Source organism: Odontesthes bonariensis, chromosome 1 (assembly GCF_027942865.1).
Source record: "Odontesthes bonariensis isolate fOdoBon6 chromosome 1, fOdoBon6.hap1, whole genome shotgun sequence".
In the NCBI taxonomy this organism is placed as follows: Eukaryota; Metazoa; Chordata; class Actinopteri; order Atheriniformes; family Atherinopsidae; genus Odontesthes; species Odontesthes bonariensis.
The window spans coordinates 19745389-19768829 of NC_134506.1; the positions used below are offsets into that span (position 1 = coordinate 19745389).

A 23441-nucleotide genomic window follows, 5' to 3' on the forward strand; every position below is an offset into this window, starting at 1 on the left:
TGATCAGTGCCAGCTGGGTCACAGACAGGAACACTGACGGCTCCGTTTTCGGTCATTGCGACACTGTTTTGAGAAAAGAAAAAAGTGACACTCGGGGGGGACTCCCACAAATGACTCAACCGGGCAGGTATAGGATAGGCTGACCCTCAGACCTCGTGCCGTGTGACCCGCAGGCCCCGCCCCCCCTGCCTACCTGCTGCTGATCAACGCACGCAGCTGCCGGGAGAGCTCACTCTGCGTCATGGCCACAGGGGTGTCCGCCGCGGCCAGCTCCCGTCCTCTGATGGATTATGAGGCGAAGATATCCCACCTCGCCGGCGGCTACGGCCGCTACAACCGAGTGGTGGTGTTGTTCAGCTGGTTCCCCACCTTCGCGGTCATGCTGAACCTCTTCAGCGACGTCTTCTTCACCATGATCCCGGAGTCGTACCACTGCAAACCAGACCCGAAGCTCCTGCCTTCCAGTTTCCTCCTGAGCAACTTCTCCAAACAGGGGTACCTCAACCTCACCATCCCATGGGTGAACGGCTCCGGCCTCAGCCACTGTGAGCTTTTCAAGTACCCCTCCAACACCTCCGAGCTGTCGGCCAAAGTGCCGCGGGAGATGGTGCCCTGCACCAGGGGGTGGGAGTACTCCAACGTGGCGGGCCTCCAGAGCAACTTTGTCACTGAGGTAGGAGTCTGATCAGTGCTGGGGTTGTCATTTAATCTGAGAAGTGAAGGATTCACTGATTTTCCCCCCCACCCCCCAAAAAAAAAAATAAAAAGAGGGCGTTGCATTAAGAAGCATGTTTTAGTCCAGTTGTGTATTTTAATTGCATTCCCTTTCCTATTAAGTCTCACTTTTGTGGGTTTGAAACAGCTGTTCTTTGTCCAACTTTCTTCTTTAGGTTGTGTAACTTCGCTAATTCAATTGTTTAACCTTGCTCCAAGATGGTTGCTGCAGAGCTCCACTTCTGTCTCGTGTGTCGTGAAGACGTCTGCTCGCGGCTTTCAGTCAATTGACTCCGTCTGAAGTGCTGTAACTCCGTTGTTGCTCTGCTCGCGCTCACTTATCAGTCACGTGGCACTCTGCTCTCAGAGCCACAGTTTGCAGTCCAATCAGGCATACGTTGAAATGTATTGTATGAACTATGAGGCAAGAAATAAGAGTGCGCAATCTGAATGAGTTTGAAAGTGGATGTTTTGGTATGGGCACCTTTGTTCATTCACACAGCCTGAACCCTCTCAGACGAGCTTTCTTCTCATTTCTTTCAGTTTGTGTTCAGGAATAGTTCTCCAGGCTTCTTGAAGGATCTACCAGAGTTTTTCTTTAGATGTTGGCTGCCAGTAGATGGATCAACACACGGGTCCTGTGCCAGGCCTCTGTCAGCTCTTGACATATTTGATCTTCTTAAGATTTTCTAATGAGCTTTTTTCCTTTGAAAATCCAGATTGTTTTTAAAAACATTTTCTCTGCTGGTTCGGCTGCGGTTCCAATGGGGTGATATCTGCTTGTAACTTTTTCACATCTGTTATGATGCATTGGTAAAGTTGTTTGCATGTGTGAGCAGCTGATTGAGCTGCCCAAAGCCCAATTAATGCCAGGAATGAGACTCCAAATCTATGTAAGTTAAAGGGAATGCGTCTAGGGTGCAGAGCAGGAACAAAACGGAGACAAAGGAGAAAGAAGTTTAAACCGTTTCTTCCCCTTTTCTGGTCATGGGAAAAAATGAGATCACTGGCAGACCACTTTATGAGATTGGAGCTAGGCTAAGGATATAGCAGGAATATCAGGAAGGCAGCTTTATGCGTCTCACTGAGACATGGCTATCGCAACAACTTCTTAGCTAAGATTTAAGACTATATGGGCAGACAAAGACTGACGAGGGAGGGATTAGAGTTTGTCCACAACGGATTATGTAATCTTGGACATGTCCCTGAGCATCTCTGCACTCCAGATATTGAACTGTTGGCTGCAGGTTTCTGTCTATGTTGCTTTCCGAGGGTTCAACTGTGTTACCTGCTGACTCTGACATCATCAGCTAAATTGTTGAGATACTACAAAAACAATTTCCCAATCCATTCCTGGCGATCTCTGAAGATTTCAACCCTCCCACTCTGCTATACTATAATTTACTAAATGTTTGTCTGGGTATTTTTTCTTTATTTTTTATTTTTTTAGAATAATTTTCTTTATTTTACTATCCACCTACAGCAAAACCCTGTCTTTAAAAGGGAAGTTCCTTTTTTTCTTAAACCTGGACCTTATCTCTGGCATGAAATACGTTCATCTACTCACCAATAACAGTTTGGTGAAAGTCGGTGTCCTTCGGAAGATATTTAGATCACTCGAGATATATCCATATAACGGGAGAGAACAGGGCAGAGACAATACAGCCTCTAAATAAGGCATTATCTGTCTTTATTTCACCAATACTTTAAGATAAATGAATGAATGAACACGTACTATTGCACTGTTAGTTCAGAGTTGCCGTGTTGTTGTTATTGGGGGCTATCGGGAGGGCTTATGGGGGCTTTCTACATAATGCGTCTACTGGGATGACTTCATCGACGTGCACCGCTGCAGCACAGCTCATTCACTCCGGTAAGGACGTCCATCGTACTCAAAGTTGTCGTCCACGACGTCAAAATCTGAATCTCATTCCAGTGGACGCATGTGTAGAAAGCCCCCGATAATCAAGTATTATTTAATTGGATTCCATTAAATTAGATTGATTTTTAGCCCTGCCACTTCTTTTGTCCTCCACTTGTTCAGTTTCCGAAAGCTTTGAAGGGGCGCACTGCACACCATGCAAAAAAAATCTAAGTTTTCGGACAAACAGCTCTCTGGGAATCATCTTGTTCGCTCAAAATTAGTCTTTTATGTCGGTCTAATTGTGTTATCTTTGTGATTTTTAGGAGATGGAACTTAAGGAATTGGAACCCATTTTGTGTCTTTGCAAAAGGCCGTGACAAAGTGTCTGAAGGTACAGTTTAGAATTGGTTCGTTGCTAAATTGTCTTTTATGTGTCAAACCGAACAAAAAGACATTTTCTGAGAATGATCAGAACGATTGGACTGATAATGAGAGGACAAAAGCAGCCAATGTCCAAAGAAAAACTTTGAAACACCTTCAGAGCTATTGCTTAACACCACTTTAAAAGATTGCAAGAAATATTCAGAACCGAGGGGCTGGTTCGGCATATCTGCAGAGTTCTATGAATTCTGTATTGATGCCTTCTATTGATTCTGAGGATTGGCTTGTGACAAGAGGAAGGGTCGTGGGGTCTGCATTCAGATCCCATCAGAGGTCTCTCGTGTACCACAACCAGTGTGTGCACGCAGGCACCGTGCTTCCTCTCAGCCTGTTGTTGTGCAACATGTATAAACAAGCAGCCGTCTTTATCTTCTTTTCAGTTGAGCCACTCGATGATCCATCCCAGTCTGCAAATATTAACATCGGGCTCTGAGAAAAAAACCTTTTCCAGCGTGAACTCTCGCACCTCATCCATCTGTGTGCGTCACTTCGCAACGAAGATCAAAACACTCGTGGCCCTCAGTTGTGAGCGTGAGCAGCTGCGGAGGACAGCGAGGCCTGACGAGCAGCACACAGTCATTATGCGTAATTGACCCTCAACTCGTTCTCAGATCATTGTCTGTTCCTCCCTCTGTGATAAACTGTGGCGCTGGGAAGTCTGAAACCTTGGTGTTCCTTCCTGAGACCCTGAACACCTCCATCTCGAACAACAGCTTCCGCTGCCCATGATGTCATTCACAACGACAAAGGAAAGCTTGAACAGCGGAAAAACCGAACAGAGCACAATGGTGTTGATCAAGCAAAATAACAGACGCTCTTCAAGTGTAGTTGTCCTGCACTGCTTACTTGTCCAGATCAGTGTTGTTTGGTTAGTTTTCATCTCCAGAGAGCTGATGTCGGTAGAAATCCGCACGCGACCGCTCCTTCTCTTGCTCGGCTTTTCTTTTATGTTTAGTTTAGTTTTGTCTTTTTTGTCCCCTCACATTTCCACAGGCCACAACTGCATGACCTGTTTTTATGTCTCTAATCAGTGCTGAATTCCAGCTGTGGAAATCCAAGGATCCGAGGATCCAAACTTCCAGAAGTCCCTTGAAAAGGTTGAGGTTCACCGCGTGTTGATTGATATTTATTTCTAACTTTGTCTGACATTCATCAACTGAAGCACAGTAGAGTATTGTCTTTGAAGTGGATTCAGTTTTACAATTTTCCACATATAGATTGGGTGATCTATATGTGGAAAATTCACTCTAATCCAATCAACATTCTTCAGTAGTGCTGAACAGGCTGAGAATGACAGTCACTGGGTAATTGTAACTTTCTTAAGAGTGAGTTTTTTTTTTTTTTCTTGGTCGTAGTTTCTCCTACACTTTTGAAAGAGGGGGCCAATTTTATTCATCTGGTTGCAGTCTGAAACTTTGTCACTGGATGTCCCTAAATCTAACACACTGCTGCTTTTAAACCTGTTTTGGTCAAGCCGTGCACTTTTTCCAAGTAAAAACCCTTCCAGCAAAGTGTCATGTTACTGCTCTGTGCCAAAGTCCTGAGCCAGACTTTCTCATAATCCTTTAAAGTGTTTAAAGATAATCTAATGTTTTTTCCTTTGAACATCGCCTACATTTTCACTCATTTTCAGTCAAGTCCTTTAACCTAACCATTTTCCACTTTAATACGAGCCTTTTGACTTAAGGTAAGAACCTGTGCTTTAAATGGTATCTTTCTGCACTCTGTCACCACCTGTTGCAAAGACACATCATGACAATAGTACTCTAGTAGTAACAATAAGTGAATAGCCGAAAACTTGCGTCTCTGCATTCTTTTCAGGACCAAATTGGACAAGAAGGAAACTTTCTCAAAATGACCACCAGTACACCAATCAGAAGGAGTGGTTTTTGTTTTCGAATTTAATCCGAAGTAGCCGTGTGTCTCTGTAAAACATTGATTTCAATTCAATACTTCACACGGCAAACAAGAGGATGTGAAGAGAAAGTGTGGAATAATTTTCTAGCATGCAATGGCTGGTACCAACCCAGCGTAGAACTGCTGGAAACTACTCTGTTCTAATGTAATAAAGATGTCAGCAGGCATCTTAACTCGATAAAGAAAGACATGATCTGCATTCTTGCTTCCTCACAGAGAGCTCTGTCACAGTTCGCCCGCTGTTTTCTGCATGTTGCACAGTCACTTTCAGAGGGCAGCGTGTTTGTGACTATTTGTTCACGTGCTTTTTAAGAGTTTGAGCACACACACGTTAACTAATACAGCATCTTTTGAGATGTTTTCCCTTCACTGAAAGGTTGTCTGGTGTGTGTATTTGGTTGCTGCTTTTTTCTGAAGCACACTGCCAGATTTTATTTTGATTTCCTTCATTCCGGTTAGCTCCTGGCTTTCATTCATAGTGGTTGATTTCCTAAGACTGGACATATTGTTGAGGTGGATCATCGAGTCCTGAATGTGATGAATCTATAAAGAAATAAACAGCTTTGAGATGCTGTGCCATAAGATGTTGAGGAGCAGCTGCTGTGAAGCTGGACACTTGCTGTTGATGTTGTGAGTGATTCAAATCCGTAAGACTAATAAGAAGCCATGTTCTTTCATTACAGTGAACACCAGCACTCTGCCAAAATAGGCTCCGGCCAACTGTTTTAGGCAATTACCGAGACTTTTTAGAATACAATACTTGTGTTTTCAGAAGGAGTCGCTGGGCTCCTACATACATGAGTACGTAATACTCACGTACGTAATTCCTACGTACATGAGTATTGACGAGTGGCTTGAGCACAAAGGATAAACAAGATGTCAGATAAACAAGATGTCAGAAATCACAGTGTCTTACTTACAGCATGTGATTGGGTATGATAAGAGCGCATCAGAGAGGGAGGGTCCTAAAAGTGAAGATGGGCAAAGAAAAAATCACAATAATATTCCTCTACGTAAAATTATGAAGACTTTGAATATTCCATCGGCTACAGTACATGATACCCCCAAAAGCTCTCTGTGTACAAGGGACACGGCACTACAAAGGTCAGCTGAAAATGGCATGAAGTCTTCCCTTTTACCACAACGGCAGCTCATAGTGAACGCTCTGGAAGTTGAACTGCTACGGTCGGACTTCATTTCACTCGCCGTTCACTCTGGAGCTGGTGGGAAACGGTAGATGGACTGCGGGTTATTTGATAAAAGGCTGCAGGGAAATGAACGCAGGCAGCTCTGTCGTTGTGGCTGCTGTGAAACTCACCTGTAGATATTTGTGCAGACTTTTAACATTTTTTTTATTTATTTATTTTTCAACTTTAGAATGAAGTTTAGCTGATGCAGACACGAGGGTGGTAAATAAGTGTTCATTTAAGATCTTCAGTCATGTCATATAGCAGCTTTACATATCGGTCATCAACCTTCCCTGCGCTGAAAAACCACCATCGCTCGACCTTTCTGTGCGTCCTGAGTTTTGTTTCAGATGGCCGGTGTGTCAGTGCACTTCTTTTCTTCTTCTTCTGCAGTGGAACCTGGTTTGCAGTGACTACTGGAAGATCCCCGTGCAGCATATCTGCTTCATGACGGGATGGATTTTGGGATATGTCTTTGTTGGTACATTATGTGACTGGTGAGTAATAATCCCCAAAGTCTTCCTTGTTAAATGAAAACAAAAACTCTTGAAGACATGAATCAGCATTCTAACATTTTGGGACCTCGTCCTTTCCCTGGTGTGTGTTTTCAGGTTGGGTCGTCGACGAGGCTTCCTCCTCTCCATAAATTTGTCCAGTCTCTTCGGGGTGGCCGTGTGTCTGTCCAGCAGTTCGGTGGTGTTTCTGCTGATGCGTCTCTGTCAAGGCGCCATGCTCGCCGGGGTGTTTGTGTCCTCGTACATTTCCAGTACGTATTTTCCCGCACCGAAGCCTCCTGCGGCTGTAGTTAGTAAAGATATTTGTTGGCAGGGTGAGGTTGGCTGGTCAAGAGAGCATTTTTGGACTCCTGCGTTTTGCTTTAGTCATTTAGATGTACTTTGCTTTTTGATTTGTTCCAGAACTTTTTCAATTAGTGCATAAAAAATGCATAACGAAGCAACACAAATCTGATTTTAAAGAGAAAAAAAATGAGCAAAACCAGAGACCAGACGGTGAATAATAAGTGACACATGATCTTTACTGTATGCTGTGTAATGACATCAACATGCTCTTTAAGACATGGCTTCAGTATATCTGTCTCATTGACTTTTTGATCATTGGTTCCTTCAGACTTATCTTTTATTCTGCAGCTGTTGCGTTTTTTTATACAAAGACTGACGATGTTTATCTTTATTCTCTCAGAAAATCAAATGGTATGGAAAGGTTGCATAACGTTAATGAGATAACTCACAGCCTTGTGATTCCCAGCGTGGAATCCAATGTTCCATGTATGCTTTTAATGCTTTACACAGGGAATGTAAACAAAAATGAACTTTAAGGTTGTGAGATAAATGGTGAAAAATATGCCCCACACAGGCATCTGTGCACCGTGTTAACTTGTTCAATCTTATCTATAACAGATAAGACTGCATACCGTTGGGTCCTTATAGAAACAAATTAGAAATCCAGCGTATCTGTGTTATCTCATCTTCCCTTCAGGAGACCTAAATAACTGAATTTAGACTTGATTCTTTTCGTGCTGGAGTCAGTTCAAAGCCGCTTTGAAGTATTGTTTTCAATGACTTGCAAGTGACTAATATATAGTTTTACCCTCTAAAGCAGGGGTCTTCAACGTTTTTCAGGCCAGGGACCCCCAAACTGATGGAGAGTTGGAGCAGGGACCCCCCTACTATTTATATGGCATACAATTGTGTTTTATATTTAACGGGGCCTAGTGCCGTGTATCAACATAGCTACTCTGTTATTGTACATTCAATACTAAGCTATTCAAATAATACACAGGTTAATATATTCATGTTTTTATTTTAAACATGTGCAAGGTACAGGGTGGCCGTGCCACTGCCATTTATAAACAAACATCTTGCATACAACACTGAGCTATTCAAATAATCCACAGATTTTATCTTTAAACATGCATGTAGATGGGACAATGAATCCTCAGATGGCACACGTTTGCACACAATTTGTGAGAAAAAACTGTTTGAAAAAAAAAAATTTTTTTTTTTTTTTTTTTAATTAAAAAAAAATCGTATAACCAAAGATTTCGCGACCCCCCTGCAGTACCTCCGCGGACCCCCTGGGGGTCGCGGACCCCATGTTGAAGACCTCTGCTCTAAAGGTATCTCTACCGAGCTTTATAGTAAATGTACTCCTCCAGTATAAACGTTGGTTGATTCGTTAGTGCCACTGTTGTTCAGCTTAGAGGCTTCAGAAATGAAACCACACAATATTTGGAGATGATCTGTAATCAACCAGTAATCTCTTGACCTCTTCACAAAGATGTTTTCTGCGAGGCTTGCATCATTCAGTCACTGACAGCATAAAGAATAATCCAATTACTTTTATCAGATTATATCCATCCATCAGACTAACGAACGGTTAAATACATTAAGACTCCAAAACCATGCAGTTGATGTACAGAACATACATTCTTGGGTGATCTCTTCATACCTGATGTTCAGCTGTACAGCACTTGACAACTCTAATAATTAAGATATCAAATGTTTTTGCAAGTCTTCGGGCTCCTGTGCAACAAACCAGTTCTGTGTCTCCACAGTTCTTTGCTCAGTTTGGTGTGTTTTAACATGTTCAGACTCAAAAACCTTTGACCTCATTTTAAACATATCTCATGGATTGTTCTGTACATGAATGGTATTATCAAGCATTTGAGCTTCATGCATTGATAACAAATTACAATTAACACCACATTAACACTCTACTGAGTGCACTCACTGTTCTGAACAGCAAATCAGGTGTCAGATGATCTCTCTTTCTGTCAGACCCCCCAATGACCACTCGTTGAATCGGCCCAAAAGGCATTAACAGGATCCAACTGAGTTGCTAAAAACCAATAAAGCTTGGTGTGATTTGAGCATCCCACGTTCTAAGATTTTCTGGTGACAGTGAAAGCAACGACAGAACTTGGTTGTACACCTTAAGAACACATTGTGTTCAGGATCACTATCCTGTATCAGAAGTCATCTGCTTTTTTTTTTTTTTTTTTTAATCTTTTGCTTTTGTTCAGATGATGTGATTTTTGCCTCCAGAGTTTGCTGGTATTTATCTGAATCTGTTCTTCCTTCTAGGGGAGAAATTTTCTTTGAATTTCTGCCTGCTACACAAGCCCGGAGCAATGATCAATCCTCCTAAGTGTTACTCCTCCAAGCGTAGCTTTGCTCACTGAGTCCAAAAAATATTATTATTAAGTACTATTTCAACCATCCACACGACTTCTTTGTAGAATTAATTACTGTTTACTTTTTTCTTTCATTAAATGTACAGTTTCAAACTGTTGTTGAATTTTGAGGATCATCTGATCAAATCCCAAGATGATGTTTTATCCTGGAAGATTACACTATAAATGAATGTAGGATGGGGTTAGGACTCGTTAGGGGGCTTTTTAAAGCACTTTAGAAACTAGCCACAGAAACTGGATGACAATTCTTTGCTTCAACTGCTCTGCTAACATAAAAGATACATACTCATACCAAAGCTGGTACCTCTTGACTCCAGTGATACATATTCTACGATGATAAATATGGCGTGTTTAAAACGAGTGGGGCTGCATGGTAATGGAATAGCATTTAGAGTCCGAGTTGGAGGAGGGTGTTCCAGAATGCTGCATTTAACATACTCCCACATTCCTGCGAGGTGAGGGTCTGATTGAGTCCAGATGAGGTTTTAAAATTTTTGGCCAGGATGATGATTAGCAGGGTGAGATGGACGGCTGAGGGAAAAGCCTCTCAGTGAGGTCTTGCCAGCGCTGCTTCTCCAAAAAGGTCAGAAAACAATTGCAGGACAGGACTGAACGCTGGGATGTGAGCAGGAAGTGAGCTCTTCATTACCCCCCATCCCCCCCACCCAAATCCCAACCACACCCCACCCGACAGGAAGGAGAATCAAAACTGGTAGGGAATGAGGGAAAAGTTCAGTTGAAACACGGACAGCACGACAGACTCCCAAACAAGTTGACCCTAGTTCTTTAGGTTCAGAGCTCTGTAGCAGCTGAATTTAGCCCATTTAACTTGATATTTGCATGTTTTCAGACATGTAGAATTGTGTCTCCAAAGCTAGTGAATAAAATGAAAAGACAACAAAGGAAAAAAGAAACTCACGGTGGAACCTGCAAAACTCACTTCCACAGTCTCCAGGCCTGTGAGCAGTACAGAAGGATCTCTACATTAAGGCTTAAAAGCTAAGGAGCTGCTATTTTCATGGTTGGTTTAAGTGTGAGGACAGCTGAAGCTGAACTTGTCATTATGTTCTTCTGTTACATGTTTATTCTGAACAGACAAGGACAAAAAGACAATCATAGAAATAAACCAGCAGCAGCCTAACACTAATAATTTGAATTAGGGATGCACACACGCATATGACATCAGATATATTTTGAGGAAAAAAAGGGTGCAGTCAAAAGGGGATAAGAGATTCAATTAAATACCATTACATTCTGAAAACAAGCATCACACTGTGGAAAAGCTAAAGATAATAAGTGGACAGCCTTTACAGTTGAGTAATGATCTCAAACGCACCAGGAAATCCTCAATGGACAAGAGGCTGAAGGTTTAGCCACGAACATCAGCGCTTGACTTAAACTTTATCAAAAGATCAGGTTGACAGGTCTTCAAATACCAGTGCATAGGCGGCTTGATAATCTCCCAGAGGTGGAAGGCTTTTGCAAGACGAATTGAAGGTAATTCCCTAACCAAGAACTGAAAGTTTTTTTTGTTTTTTTTTTGTCTGGTTACAAAAAGCATTTATAAGCTATAGTTACGATGTACCAACCATGCAGGGTGCCCAGTCTTTTGCCATCCAGAGGAGATTGTGAGTGAGGTTAGACTAATCTTAACCCACATGTCTGTTTCCTAATGTGTGCAAATATTAGATTCACAAATTTGACTTTCAAAGTGGAAGACTCGATAAGACTCTGCCCTGGTAGATTGTTCTTTTGGAGGATTGGATGTAAACTTTTTAAATTTACTATGTGTGAAACAAGTGCCCTCATCAGTGTTTGCAAATAAATGACCTGTAGTGACATGAAGTCGGAACGACTCGCTCAAAACTGCAGTCAGTGATTTTATGTGTGAAGAAACGAGTGTGGTGACAGGAAATGGATCGGCTCCGCTCAAACGTATTTGTTCTGCGTCAGTTCTGGTCTGGTGTAACCTGTGTGACCTCCCTCTGCTCCCATCGCTGTCTCAGGGTTGGAGCTGTGTGACCCTCCCCATCGTCTCATGGCTGCCATGGTCGGCGGCTTCTTCGCTGTGTCGGCGGAGCTGCTGTTGCCAGGCATCGCTGTCGTGTGCCGCAATTGGCCCGTTCTCCAGGCTGTGGCCACGTTGCCCCTGTTGCTGCTGCTCTCCTATTGGTGGTGAGTCAGGTGGCAGTGTGTGAAGCCAAATGTGCTGTTGGTAGTTTCCAGCGGTGTTCTGCATACCGGTCTCACCCACAGCTTGATGTGTCTGTCTGCAGTTTGGAGTTCTAACAAGCCCCACATGTAACTGTGTGAATAAATCCTACCCGGAAAATACCAGTGAACTTCTCCCAAACTTGTTCATTAATCCAGGAAGTCTCATTGCGACTAACACTGCTTTGACCCGACAGACCTGAGCCACACGGAGCAATAACTCTCTCTCAAACGTTCATATGTCGAACCCTCAGAGAATCAAACGACTGGGAACTTGCATGACTTCCTCTCTGGTGTTACCATAATCAGTTCTCAGCCACGGATACTTTTATGAATATTTAAAGAAATGGGTTTTCTAAAGTCAACGCGCCAGCGATTAAGTGATATTAACGAGACACTTTTTCCCTTTATCTTCCCAAGACTTTATACTTTATTAAAACTAATTTACAGGACAAAAAATAAAGACATTTTCTGCATTTACTCACTGTTGCTGTGAGACAGCTCTTATCCTCCTGAGATATGACAACAGAGTTGTTTCCACAGCTGTGCGTCAGTGTTTCCTGAGTCTCCTCGCTGGCTGCTCGCCACAGATCAGATTCCTCAGGCGAAGAGGAGCCTTCAGGAATTTGCCACCAGAAACGGTGTTTGCCTGCAAGATGAGATCTACCCCGGTGAAACTCTGCTGTCAGGTGCACACGCATAAGCTTGTGTATTAACACGCACACACTATAGCTATCAAAGGATTCATTTCATCTTTCACACTACAACTTTTTGAGCCATCTCATTGACCTGTTTGACCTGCAGTAGAGATCCAAGTTTAATGTTGCAGCGTGTAGTGTTTGAAGAGGATATTCTGTCTTAACTCTGGCTTCATTATATGCTGTTTTATTCTCGATGGTTTTTGTAACTCATTGTTTTTGTCATTCAACCCGTTGTTTTGTTTTTGTTTTTGTAGAGATAGATTCAGCACACGGGTTGGACTGTCATCCGAGGTACTATTCAGTTCTGGAGCTGCGTCGGACTCGTGTCATCTGGAAGAACTGTCTCATTCTCAGCTTCACTCTGTGAGTTTTTGTTCTCTATTAACTCCTCTGCCCTGAAATCCGCAGGACAAATTCTCCTTCCTCCGCCATTTCCCTACAGAGTTTTAGAGTTGACAGTGAGATACAGACAAATCAACTGAGTTTCAATTGCTTCTGGTTGTGTGTAAAGTGCGTGCCCATACAGCAGCTTTTTGTTTCAACGTGTATGTGAAGCCTTCTCTCATTTACCCTCCAGGTTCATTGGGACAGGCATCCAGTACTGCTTCACCAGAAACCTGCATATTTACTCCACTAAATTCTACTTTGGCTACTTCCTGCGAGCGATAACGGGAGCACTGGCCTGCATCTTCATCTGTTTGTCCGTCAATCACTTTGGTCGGCGCGGGATGCTTCTGCTCTCCGCCATCATCACTGGACTGTCATCGCTGCTGCTGCTGGCCCTCACACAGTGTACGTTAACATCTTATTTACTTCTCTGTTTTTTGCCTCAGGTGGCAACAACTGTCTCCAAAGGTAAAAGCTGACATCAGGAAATGACGACCAATAGTTTTTTCACAAGGAACTCAACACATTTCTTGACGTTTTTTGAAGTTGTGCATATTTCACATGATCTTCTAAGAAATGCTGATTTGACCAGTCAGCAATCCCCTCTTTATTTCTGTTTACATTTCTACATATTGTTATTTGAAATCATGATGCGGCGCAGATCTTTGTTACAGACTTGTAAATTATTTTCTCATCATCAGGGTCACAGCTGACTGTGTTGTTACTTGATCTGTTTCCTCTTTTCCAGGAAAATCTGTGGTATGCTGATTTTCAGATAACAATTCATGTTTTAGGCCACGGCCAGAAAGAGTTCAGTCTCTGTTGTTGTTTTATTTCTTTCATTTTTTTTTTTGGTTGCACAGAAAATGATTGTCCTTTCTGTGTGTCAGACCTCCAAGGTGGTCTGGTGTTAGTGCTCTCTGTGGTGGGTTTGCTGTTCTCTCAGGCTCTCGCCATGCTCAGTGCCTTCTTCGCCTGTGAGGTGATGCCAACTGTGGTTCGGTGAGTGTTCCTGACTGACGTGATGAGCCTCTCGGTTAATATTTCACTATTTTCATGGATTTAGTTGACAACTGGTGTTGTTTAAATGCTGCAGTTTGATAACTTTAGTTTTCCATCCCTCCGTCAGAGGTGGCTGCTTCGGCCTGGTGATGGCAGCAGGATGCGTTGGTATGGCCGCCTCCTCCCTCATGGAGCTCCAGAATAACGGCGGCTACTTCCTGCACCACGTCATCTTCGCCTCCTTTGCCGTCCTCTCTGTTCTGTGCATAATGCTCCTACCTGAGAGCAAACGCAAGTCGCTTCCAGACTCCTTGAAGGAGGGCGAGAGCCAGCGCCGGCCGCCTCTCTTTCTGTCCCGGCCCGACAGGGACAACCTGCCTTTGCTGTGCACGCGGCCCCCTTTGTCGGACTACAACCCCGATAACTACGCCCGCCTGGTTTCTGCCACCAGGAAGATGTTAACAAAAGATAGTTTGCCTTACAGGATCGCTGCACCAGCTCATCCCCCGCTGCTGTCAGACAGTGACTCACAGGAGCGAGAGTCACAGAGAGAGGTCATATTGTAACTTTAACACCACTCTCCTCCTCTAAACAGACTTGAATGATCCCTTATCCTTCTAAAAAAATACCTCAGTCTGCCATCAGTCTTCATTAAAAAAAAAAAAAAAAAAAAAAAAGTCACCAGCTGTTCATTTCTCAGCTGAAGAACTGACTTCAGCTTGGACACAGTGCACTTTAGAGCAATGGCTCCACCTGACAATGTTCTGCAACAAATCTGTCTCCTCTTCTTACATTCTGTCGGGGCATTTTCTCACACGAATTCAGGTATTGTGCCGCAAGCTGAAGTTTTTTTAGTGAATGCTAAACTTTGCTGTTGAACTGTAAAATCCTTTGTCCAGCGTGTTTAAACACCCTAAAATGATCCAGTAGCCGATTACTTGTCGGTTATGACTTGTAAAATCTCAGTCGTGTCAGGCTGCTGCTGGTTATGTGGGAGGAGCCCGAGTGTCACCAGGATTCACAAGAGCGTCACAGAATATCATGACATGAAAAGATGTTTCTCTTGTATTGTTAATGTTTTGTTGTGCCACCAACGAACCTTGCTAATACAAATGTTTAAATACATGCTGGGATGGGATCTGTGTAGAAATGTGTCACTGGTTGGTAAGTTTCCCCCTCCCTAAACCACTAAGGTTACCCAATCTATTTTTAAACTTTGTTGTTTTCTTCCCAAATCTTGAAAGAAGCAGATGAATTAAGAGCTATTTTAACCACTGACATATGACAACATTGATGCTGTAATTTTTCAGATGACCATTGGTAACTGAAGTGAGTTTAATATTTATGAATTTGAGAATATAATGGGTCTCTGATATTTAATGCTGAGCAGTGAGGACGTTTAAGTTTCCACATCTTCCAATATTGTTACTGGAACTGTTTTTCTTTAAAAGTTTGGCCTTTATGTGTGAAGTTATGAGAAAACATGCTTTCAGACCCTTGAAGAAGTGTTTGTGCTGCGGCAGTCAGAGTTCATGCCTTGATATTCACTGCACAATCAAAGGTGCTTATGTACAAAAGGTCGCACAGTTGCTCCAGCTGTGTCTGGCTGGCAAAGAAATGTTGCCTTTATTTTCTTACTTGAACATTATACCGACAGCTTACAGCACTAAATCAAGTCCATTTTTTTTCTTATCTAGAAACTTGATCCATAGATGTAGGTTTTAGAAGCACAGTCTTGTTGTGCCTTGCTGAGAACACTAGGTGGTGCTGTGCTTTCATAAATACGTCTATACCAAAACTCAGGAGTGCTGTTTGTTCATTCAGATTTCACTTATGTGGCTTTATTATTCCCATTATCTAACAAGGGACATTAACATTATCTCGTCCAACAGTGCAAGCCACTGGTTTCCGGTCACTTCACTGAAGGCAATATGTACAACTCGCTTAAACTGACAGGAAAAAAAACAAGATGTTTAAAATATTACTAAAGTTTTCAGATTATTTTGCCATTTTGTTTAAACATTGACATAGTCAGTTGTACTGATAAGCAGCCTAATAAACTGCTGATGAGATACAGGCCTGGAGAGCCAGTGCAAGCAGAAGGGCCACTGTGCTGAGCGAATGAATGGCTCCGGCGTCGGGGTAACCAACGCTAGTCCTGCACGGGTTCTTCACCTCATCGTAGGGAATCGGAACATCATCTGGCATCCCAGTCATAGTGCCACTGACCTGAAATACAAAGACAGCTCTGTGACAAACGTGTCCTTTCACATATTTCTTCACCGCCAGAGTTAAAAGATCCATTCGGATCGGTTGACGTTGTGTTAAAGCTCCAGTAAAACAAAAGAAAAAAAGAGGGGTTTAAGTATATAAGAACCATGCTGGGACGTTTGCCAGTGTTTCCCCATTGCAAAGTAACTATGAATGCACAAAATCTTAACACTGGGTTACTATTTATGCTGTAAAGAGACATTTAGATCATGTATTAGTGTTAGAATAAAAGCATATCTGAATGTATGTGACTTTATCCACCTCTAAAGAGACTGACTCCGAGTGTGTCTTACTGGGTTTTTTAATACCCACACTTACTTGCCAAATTATGGAAGCCAATCCACACCACCCGACCATAAACATTTTACTATGTTAATGCAGATCTTGACCATCAAGACATAAGAAGACCAGCATCCTCTTGTGCAAACGGACATGTGTTCAGCTTGAGAGAGGATTAAAATGCGTTGTCACTTCATTTCTCATGTCACGGTTCGATAGTATTCTTTTGCATGTCCGAGTTATACCTTGTGCTAGTTTCCAAGTAACTTCTATAAGGGGGTGGAGATTTGTTAGAGAGCGCCATCTGATTTTTGATCTCAAAGAGCAGTCCACTGTCCCGGGAAATGCACTGCCTTGCATATAGTTGGATAAGAAGGTTTTTACCACTTTAATGTTCAAATATGGTAACTATGAAGCTGGAACCCCAACATGGTCAGCCTGGCTTGATACAAAGCCTTGAAACGGTGAAACAGCCGGCCTGGCTCTTTCCAAGGGATATCCAATCAGGCTGCCATTATTTCTAAAGCTCACCTGCATTTAAATAGTATCATTTGTACAAAGATTTCGAGGTGCCATTTTTTTCTTGCCTTTGAACAGAGCCAGACTAGCTGTTGACTTTTACTTCATAGATTGATCATCTCATATAACTTTTGCTTGTGACTTAAATACTAAATTTGTATGTAGATAGATGATTCATGTCTGCCAAATTCTGTTTTCCAAAGTATGTCAGCCAAAGGTTACGGGCTACATTGCTATAATCAGTGTACAGTATTTTTCACATAGTCATCTCTACCATTACACATCCGTAAGTTTACTTTATTTTCTCTCCGTTCTTTACGATACATCTCATATGACACTGGTTCTCTCTCTTTTTTTTTTTTCTCACCCTCTCGACCTCTTCCATAACGCGGAGCAAGTTATTTCCAAGGGCAGCTTTCACTTCCTCGTCAGTCCATCCTCGCCTCAGTAGTTCAGCCACCAGATTGGGCACCTTTGACACATCCTCCAAACCCACAGGTAGTCTAAGAGGATGACATGCGCGCACAAGGATTTTACTTCCAAGCATTTCCAAGTGTCTTTTTGTCTTTCGTCCCAGCTCTTCTGTGTTGTGACTTTCCAAGCCACGTAAACCTTTATTTCACATCAAATGTCTGTCAGATCAGGTTAAATATTAGTGGCCAAAGGAGAAACAACAACATTTACTATCTTTGCTATCTTTCGAGAGTTTAACACACATTTAACATGCCTCATCACGTTCGTGTGAGGCCATCATACAACTTAATTACTGCTATTACATGTTATTTCAATACTGTGTTCATGTGGGATCACATTGTTTTTAACAAGAAGCTTATTTCCATAAGTTAATAATGGAAACTTACCTGGTAACTCCATCATAATCTCCACCAAAACCAATGATACCTGCCCCGCCCACTTTCTTTATGTGGTCAAAGTGATCTGCAAAGAAAGCAGTAAACGTGAGAATAAAGTGATGAGACACAGTGGATTTTAAGAGAATGATAAATGTTAATCTTCAACATCTTTACAGCAGCAGTTACGGTCATAGCAGTTATTTACCAGCAACATCGGAAAGAGTGGCTGTCCTGCTACAGGTTACATAATCATTGTAGAAGTTCACCATCACAATTCCTTTGGTTTGATTCTGGAGAGACAGACATATGTTTGATGACAGAGAAACACTTAGTGATGGAGAATCTATGATTTATTTTGGGTGGAAGGAAGTTGTCCTTTCTGCTTTGTTGGGCAGGAAACTCTACAGTGAGTGAAAGTGCAGAGGAGTAACTGGGAAAGATGTGATGTAGGAAATGCATTTACAAAGGATGTTGAACTTTTCTAATGGAGAACACACCATCTGGTTTATATAATACAATGCTTCGCACTATTTCTCTTTTCATTTTTTGACTTTAATCTGGTAATTGCCATAACACATGAGTTCAACAGTTTCCCATGATACAACTTGGGATCTGATAGATGAATATTTTATTGATCCCGAAGGAAATTGTGGAGTCATTAAAAAGCATTTATGGGTTTGTTTTCTGAGGTAACAAGCAGCTGGTTGTACTTTTAAAGCACTTTACAGCTTCAGGAAACTGGTTGTTCTACTCGGTCAGGCTATATATTGATATGTATTGCTTTTGCACAAACTTTTATTTAAACTTTATTCAAATTCAAACTTCAGCTCCACTATCATTTCACAACAGATTTTGACATCCTTACAGTAGTAAAGACTTCAGGTTGAAATTTAAGTATTGATAGTGGTAAAATACAATAAATTGTTCTAAATTAAACCACTAAAGATAAACTGTGGGGCAAAGGTTTGGCCAAAGAACATGTTTTATCGGTTTTAATCCCAAGCAGAAAATATTATCCATCTTTTTTTTTTTTTTAAAGTAAAGAATTTGTGCCATTGAATTTGTTTTGTTCTTTTCTCCCCCTTTTAACCATCTCACAACATATCAGGTTAATGTTGTTTCCCTAAGGTCTGGTTCCAAGATTGGGTCATTCATGCAACACCAACTGAAGCCATGTAAACTAATTGACAAGTAGCATCATCTTGATCAGCTACAGAAGTGAAATGCAAATTAGAAAGCAATAATATAATACTGTCATAAAATATAATGCGCAGGAGTCAGTTTTTCTGCAACATGAACACGTCTGTGATTTAAAAAATTACTTTTGAACATCTCGTCTTCCCGCATCTTCGGGAAAGTAAAACACTAGTTGGACGCAAAAAAAGTTGGAAAATCCTATTTGCACTCCAGGTAATCTTTAGGAAAACCATCTAAATACAGTTTTTAGTGTTCAGTGTGGTAATCACGGCTTCCTCTTCCACTCCTGACTCACAGACTCACCACTCTGACGAGAACGTCATCTGGAACGTTCCTCTTGTGTGGACAGACACTGTATGCGGATGAGTGGCTGAAGATAACCGGAGCCTTAGACATGTCCAGCACCTGGTTCATCACTTTTTCAGTAACATGAGCCAGGTCGATCAGCATCCCCAGACGGTTCATTTCAACAATCAGTTGCTGTTTTAGAAAAGAACTGTGATGATTATTGTAGTAATCATCAATTAAAATTGTTTTCAGAGCCATTAAGCTGTGTCTAAACTTTTTGCTGTGACAGCATCCATATTATATATTATAGTTTTTTTCTGCTCATCATCATCAAGAAAGGCATTAAATCTATGGTGAAGAAGATGTGATTGCATTAGCAGATCGGGCTCAGCGTCATGCACTTCCCTGATCATCAAATGCTAATTGCTGTTCAACTCCATTCACCCCAGCCCAGAATTGTGTCTGCTCACATTCGATCTTGCTAAACTTGGGTTTATGTTCATGTTATTCCATAATATAGGCGTTTGACAAATTAAGTCTCTGTAGCTGACCTTCTTACAACATAAATATCCAACAACGTGCAATATAATTGTTTCCATTCTGCTTTCCAAAACAGTTAAAAAAAAGTAACTAATAATACTTTTTATGGGAAAATATTATCTCACAGAATGAACAAAGCACAAATACAAATACATTCTTTCACGATAACAACGGCCAAAAAATATTTACACAAGCAATGAAATGTTAAATACCTGCATGCATTATTTTTCAGACTAATCTGTAACATCTTACTTTGTAACATAATTTGCCTATTCCTGTTAGCACCACTGACCTTGCCAAAAGGAGACAGACCATTGTGCTGAGATGGTTCTGATCCAGTGTCGACAAGCCAGTTGTCCGCCCTGGCAAGAAATAAAATGTTGCAACATGAATGAACCTGGTTAGAACAACCAGAGGGCAGAGGGTTTCTATGCAACAAACTCAGTTTAAGTGTTCTCGAAAACTTTAGTCACAAATACATTTGGTGACTCAAACGTCATACGTTCAACTTTGCAAAGTGATCCTACAAATCCATTAAAAGTGCCCACACTATATTTTCATGTTATGAACTCACACAGAAAGCCAGATTAAGACATGTGAAACCCTTATAATATCACTAATAGAAATAACATATATATGTGCACAATTAAGTTGCCTCCAATCATAATCTAGCCAGCGATAAAATGTATGTCCACAAATACCTTGAAAGAATTATTTAGTTGCATAGGAGCAATTATTAAGGCAGGCTGGATGCAATTGATAAGGTGTCTATAGTAAATTTGATCAGGCAGAACATGTCAGAGCCTACTTTAACTACTCAGAGAATCTGATATGTCGGCACATTAGGAATGCTGGAATCCCCCGTACTCTCCACACAACTACCAAAACTGATAATAATGCACTACACAGACCTAACTAAAAATGACAGTTTGGTTAATATATTCAAAAGCTGAGCCTTTTATTTTTTCACAATGTGTGACAATGAGCCCGAGTTAAGTTCCCGTCCATGTAAAACATCTCTTCCCGTACTGCACTTGTATTTTGTGCATGCACTTTTACTGGAGACATTATCCAGTGATAAAGCGCCATGCCAATAAAGTATTTGTAGAATTTGTTTTACAAATCTGAAGTACTTCAACTTGACAATCTTCATTTCACTCGCCTCTGTGCTTTTTATCCCACTACGTTTAGCTGCCGATAATTAAAACAAAATCTCAAGTAATAAAATAACCTACTCTGGAGTTCTTATAATTTGAGCAGCAAAGAATATTTCATACACATATGAATAAAACTATTTCAGTCACTGATTAACGGTGCCGAGCAACTTTTCAGCCAAACATACTGTAGAAAGCAATTCTCCATTCCTCAAAAGTTAGGAATTGAGACTTTACCTTTTAATAACTAGGAGTAAACTTATATGTATTTCTGTGATTAAAACTTGAATCTTACCAAGGTGTGTTGCAGGAGTGTGTGATGGTGAGGTAGCGCACACCCAGGTGGTACATGGTGCGCAGGGTACCCAGGCTGCTGTCGAGGGAGTGACCACCCTCCACCCCAATTAGACTGGCTGTCTTATTCATGCTGAATGCATGCTTGATTTCTGTGCAGGTACATAAGGTACATTTGTGACAGAGCAGGCAAACAGAGGCAGGTATGAACACAGATGTTTGAATGGATTGAATTATTCCTCTCACCTTGGCTACTGGTGGCAAACATGAAGGTTTCTGGGTATTTCTGACACATCCTGTGAACCACATCTATCTGCTCCAGTGTTTGTCTAACAGCATCTTTGTACTGGGTATCACAGGGTACATAAGCTGACCAGAACTGAGAGAAAAGCACAAGACAATGGGTGAAATATCAGCACCAAAACAGCATCTCGTCAAAGTTTTTAAAGCAGCAACAGTGGATTTTAGGCCCTTTTCAGGTTTTTCACATTTTCCTCAACCTGTTTAAAAATGTATTTAATTGGATAGGGAGCATGAGTGCACAGCGATTTCAGTAGCAGACTGGTTGATTAACGGCTAAACTTTCACAGTTTTTCTTGACATTGCACCTTTGGGTTTTTGTCCAGCTAAAATGTTAATCTTCGCCCAAGCCTGATCTCCTGCGCACTCCGGAAAACGTTTTCACACAAGGATTGGTGTATATTTTTCTGCTTTCCTCTTTCTCTCTATTCTGGCTGTAGGGGTGGAGTTCATGAGATGATGTTTTTTTTACTGCTTCTTTTGGGAAATCATTTGTCTTTCAATAAAGAACAACTCGTCTCTGCCATAAAAGGCCTGATTAGCAGTGTTTTCACTGATAGTTGTTCTGTAAAATTCTTCCACTTCCATAAAGGAATTCATTTTATTCATAGTGTCCACCGCCTTGCTGGTTACACAGCTGACCCTGATCTTTGCCCTCAGCTACACAGCTTGGCCAGGCAGCCAGCTATTAAAGTCTGTTGGTGGCTCCAAACATCTGCCATTTTAGAGTGACGTAGTATGTTGTACTTTTGGGTCCTTTAAATACTGCAGAAATTGTACCTTTCTCCATATTCTGTAAGGAAAGGCAAAATCCTGTCTGGCAGATCTTCAGACTATTCTGTCAATCTCACTGCTTTTCTTACAGTGATATTCAATGATATTTGAGACCTTATATAGAAAGAGGTATATCTTTTTCATTTAGATACTGGTGGACTTTAGTCAAGCTGTAAAAGCATCTTAAGGACCACAATCAGAGGCTCAGTAAAACAAGCCCTTCAAAAAACACTTTATATGTTTTGTTTATGAAGTGTTAATCTATGATGGAGCCAAGGGTAGTCAGATATTATGTGCTGACAATAATACGTCCTCTTTTACAAGTTTAATATTCTCAACACTCAGCAGTAGCAGCTTGCTTTAATTTGAGATTAGCAGATTCCTCCTGTATTGTTTTCAAAGAGCAAAAATAAAGAAAAAACATTTTGGCAGACATGTCAAACCTCGATAAGGTTGCAACAAAATGCATCAATCTTGATGCAATGCAACACTGTCTTTAGAAACAATTGCACTGGCCTTGATAGAATGGCTCCCTTTGATTTTTTTCAGTACTTTCTGTTCTGCATGTACCTGTGCGCCAAGCCGCCCCTGCTTGATCTTAGGGATGTTGGTGTGTGTTGTTGACAGGGTATGAAGATCCACTTTGTTGAGCTCGTTGTTGAACTGTTTTCGAAGCTGCCACGGCAAGTCATTATGGCTGGAAAGAAAAATAAAAAGCTTTTTCTTAAAACTTGCATCATCAACTGTGATTTGACTACAGAGAGTAAAGATGGTTTTTTTTTCTGGACAATTACTAGATATTTTTCTTGAACTGGGGGGCTTTCCTGCTGAACCTAACATGCTCACTGCTGTTCTTGTTCACACGACAAACAGCCTTTAAAGGTATTTTCACTTACCCATCAATGAGCGGTGTCTCAGACATCAGCTGTAGAGCTCTGGTCATGTTCGGGTCCTGAGCCAAAGCAATGGCACAGGAACTGATCCACAGTGCCAAACATGAAGCCGGGATAACCTTGGTTAGCATTTCTTTAACTTCAGATAAATACACAATAACCCAAATCCAAATAACTGCTGATAAACAGGAGTCTCTTTCTCAGTTGACTGTCTTTAATTTCTGTGCAGGATCTGTGCAGATTCTCATCCAGTTTTCAATCCTTTCAGTACAATGATACTTTTCAAGATCAGCTTATGCTCCTCCTCTGTCCTGACTGTCCTGTTTTTTGTTAAAACCTCAGCTGTCAGAACTGTAGCACAGTAGCTTAAACATTGTCACCTTGGTTAATGTATAATATGCCTGTTGAAACTCCACGGCTGATATTGCCATGCACAACCCGGA

The 23441-nt window shown here is 41.5% G+C and overlaps 2 protein-coding genes across 4 annotated transcripts; one reads left to right on the forward strand and one right to left on the reverse strand.

The window, feature by feature from the left end:
- The first annotated feature begins 218 nt into the window (after positions 1–218).
- On the forward strand, positions 219–14316 carry slc22a31 (solute carrier family 22 member 31). Its single transcript, XM_075453693.1, has 9 exons — positions 219–673; positions 6517–6620; positions 6735–6889; positions 11344–11512; positions 12092–12237; positions 12504–12612; positions 12827–13041; positions 13527–13638; positions 13766–14316. Exons 1-9 carry the CDS (start codon positions 242–244, stop codon positions 14202–14204), a joined length of 1881 nt encoding a protein of 626 aa, XP_075309808.1. The 5' UTR covers positions 219–241; the 3' UTR covers positions 14205–14316.
- Positions 14317–15610: 1294 nt separating this feature from the next.
- On the reverse strand, positions 15611–23180 carry dpep1 (dipeptidase 1). 3 transcript variants are annotated; one of them, XM_075453870.1, is made up of 10 exons: positions 23002–23180; positions 22676–22802; positions 21278–21410; positions 21033–21183; positions 19876–19945; positions 19059–19235; positions 17764–17848; positions 17568–17643; positions 17075–17210; positions 15611–15867 (listed from the first exon to the last, which is right to left on the reverse strand). In XM_075453870.1, the coding sequence occupies exons 1-10, from the start codon at positions 23127–23129 to the stop codon at positions 15691–15693; spliced, it is 1260 nt and encodes a 419-aa protein (XP_075309985.1). In that variant the 5' UTR covers positions 23130–23180; the 3' UTR covers positions 15611–15690. The 3 variants fall into 3 exon arrangements, with proteins under 3 accessions (XP_075309985.1, XP_075310063.1, XP_075309914.1); XM_075453948.1 differs by having other exon boundaries at positions 15611–15844; positions 17049–17210; XM_075453799.1 differs by having other exon boundaries at positions 15611–15862; positions 17046–17210.
- Between the last annotated feature and the right edge of the window lie 261 nt (positions 23181–23441).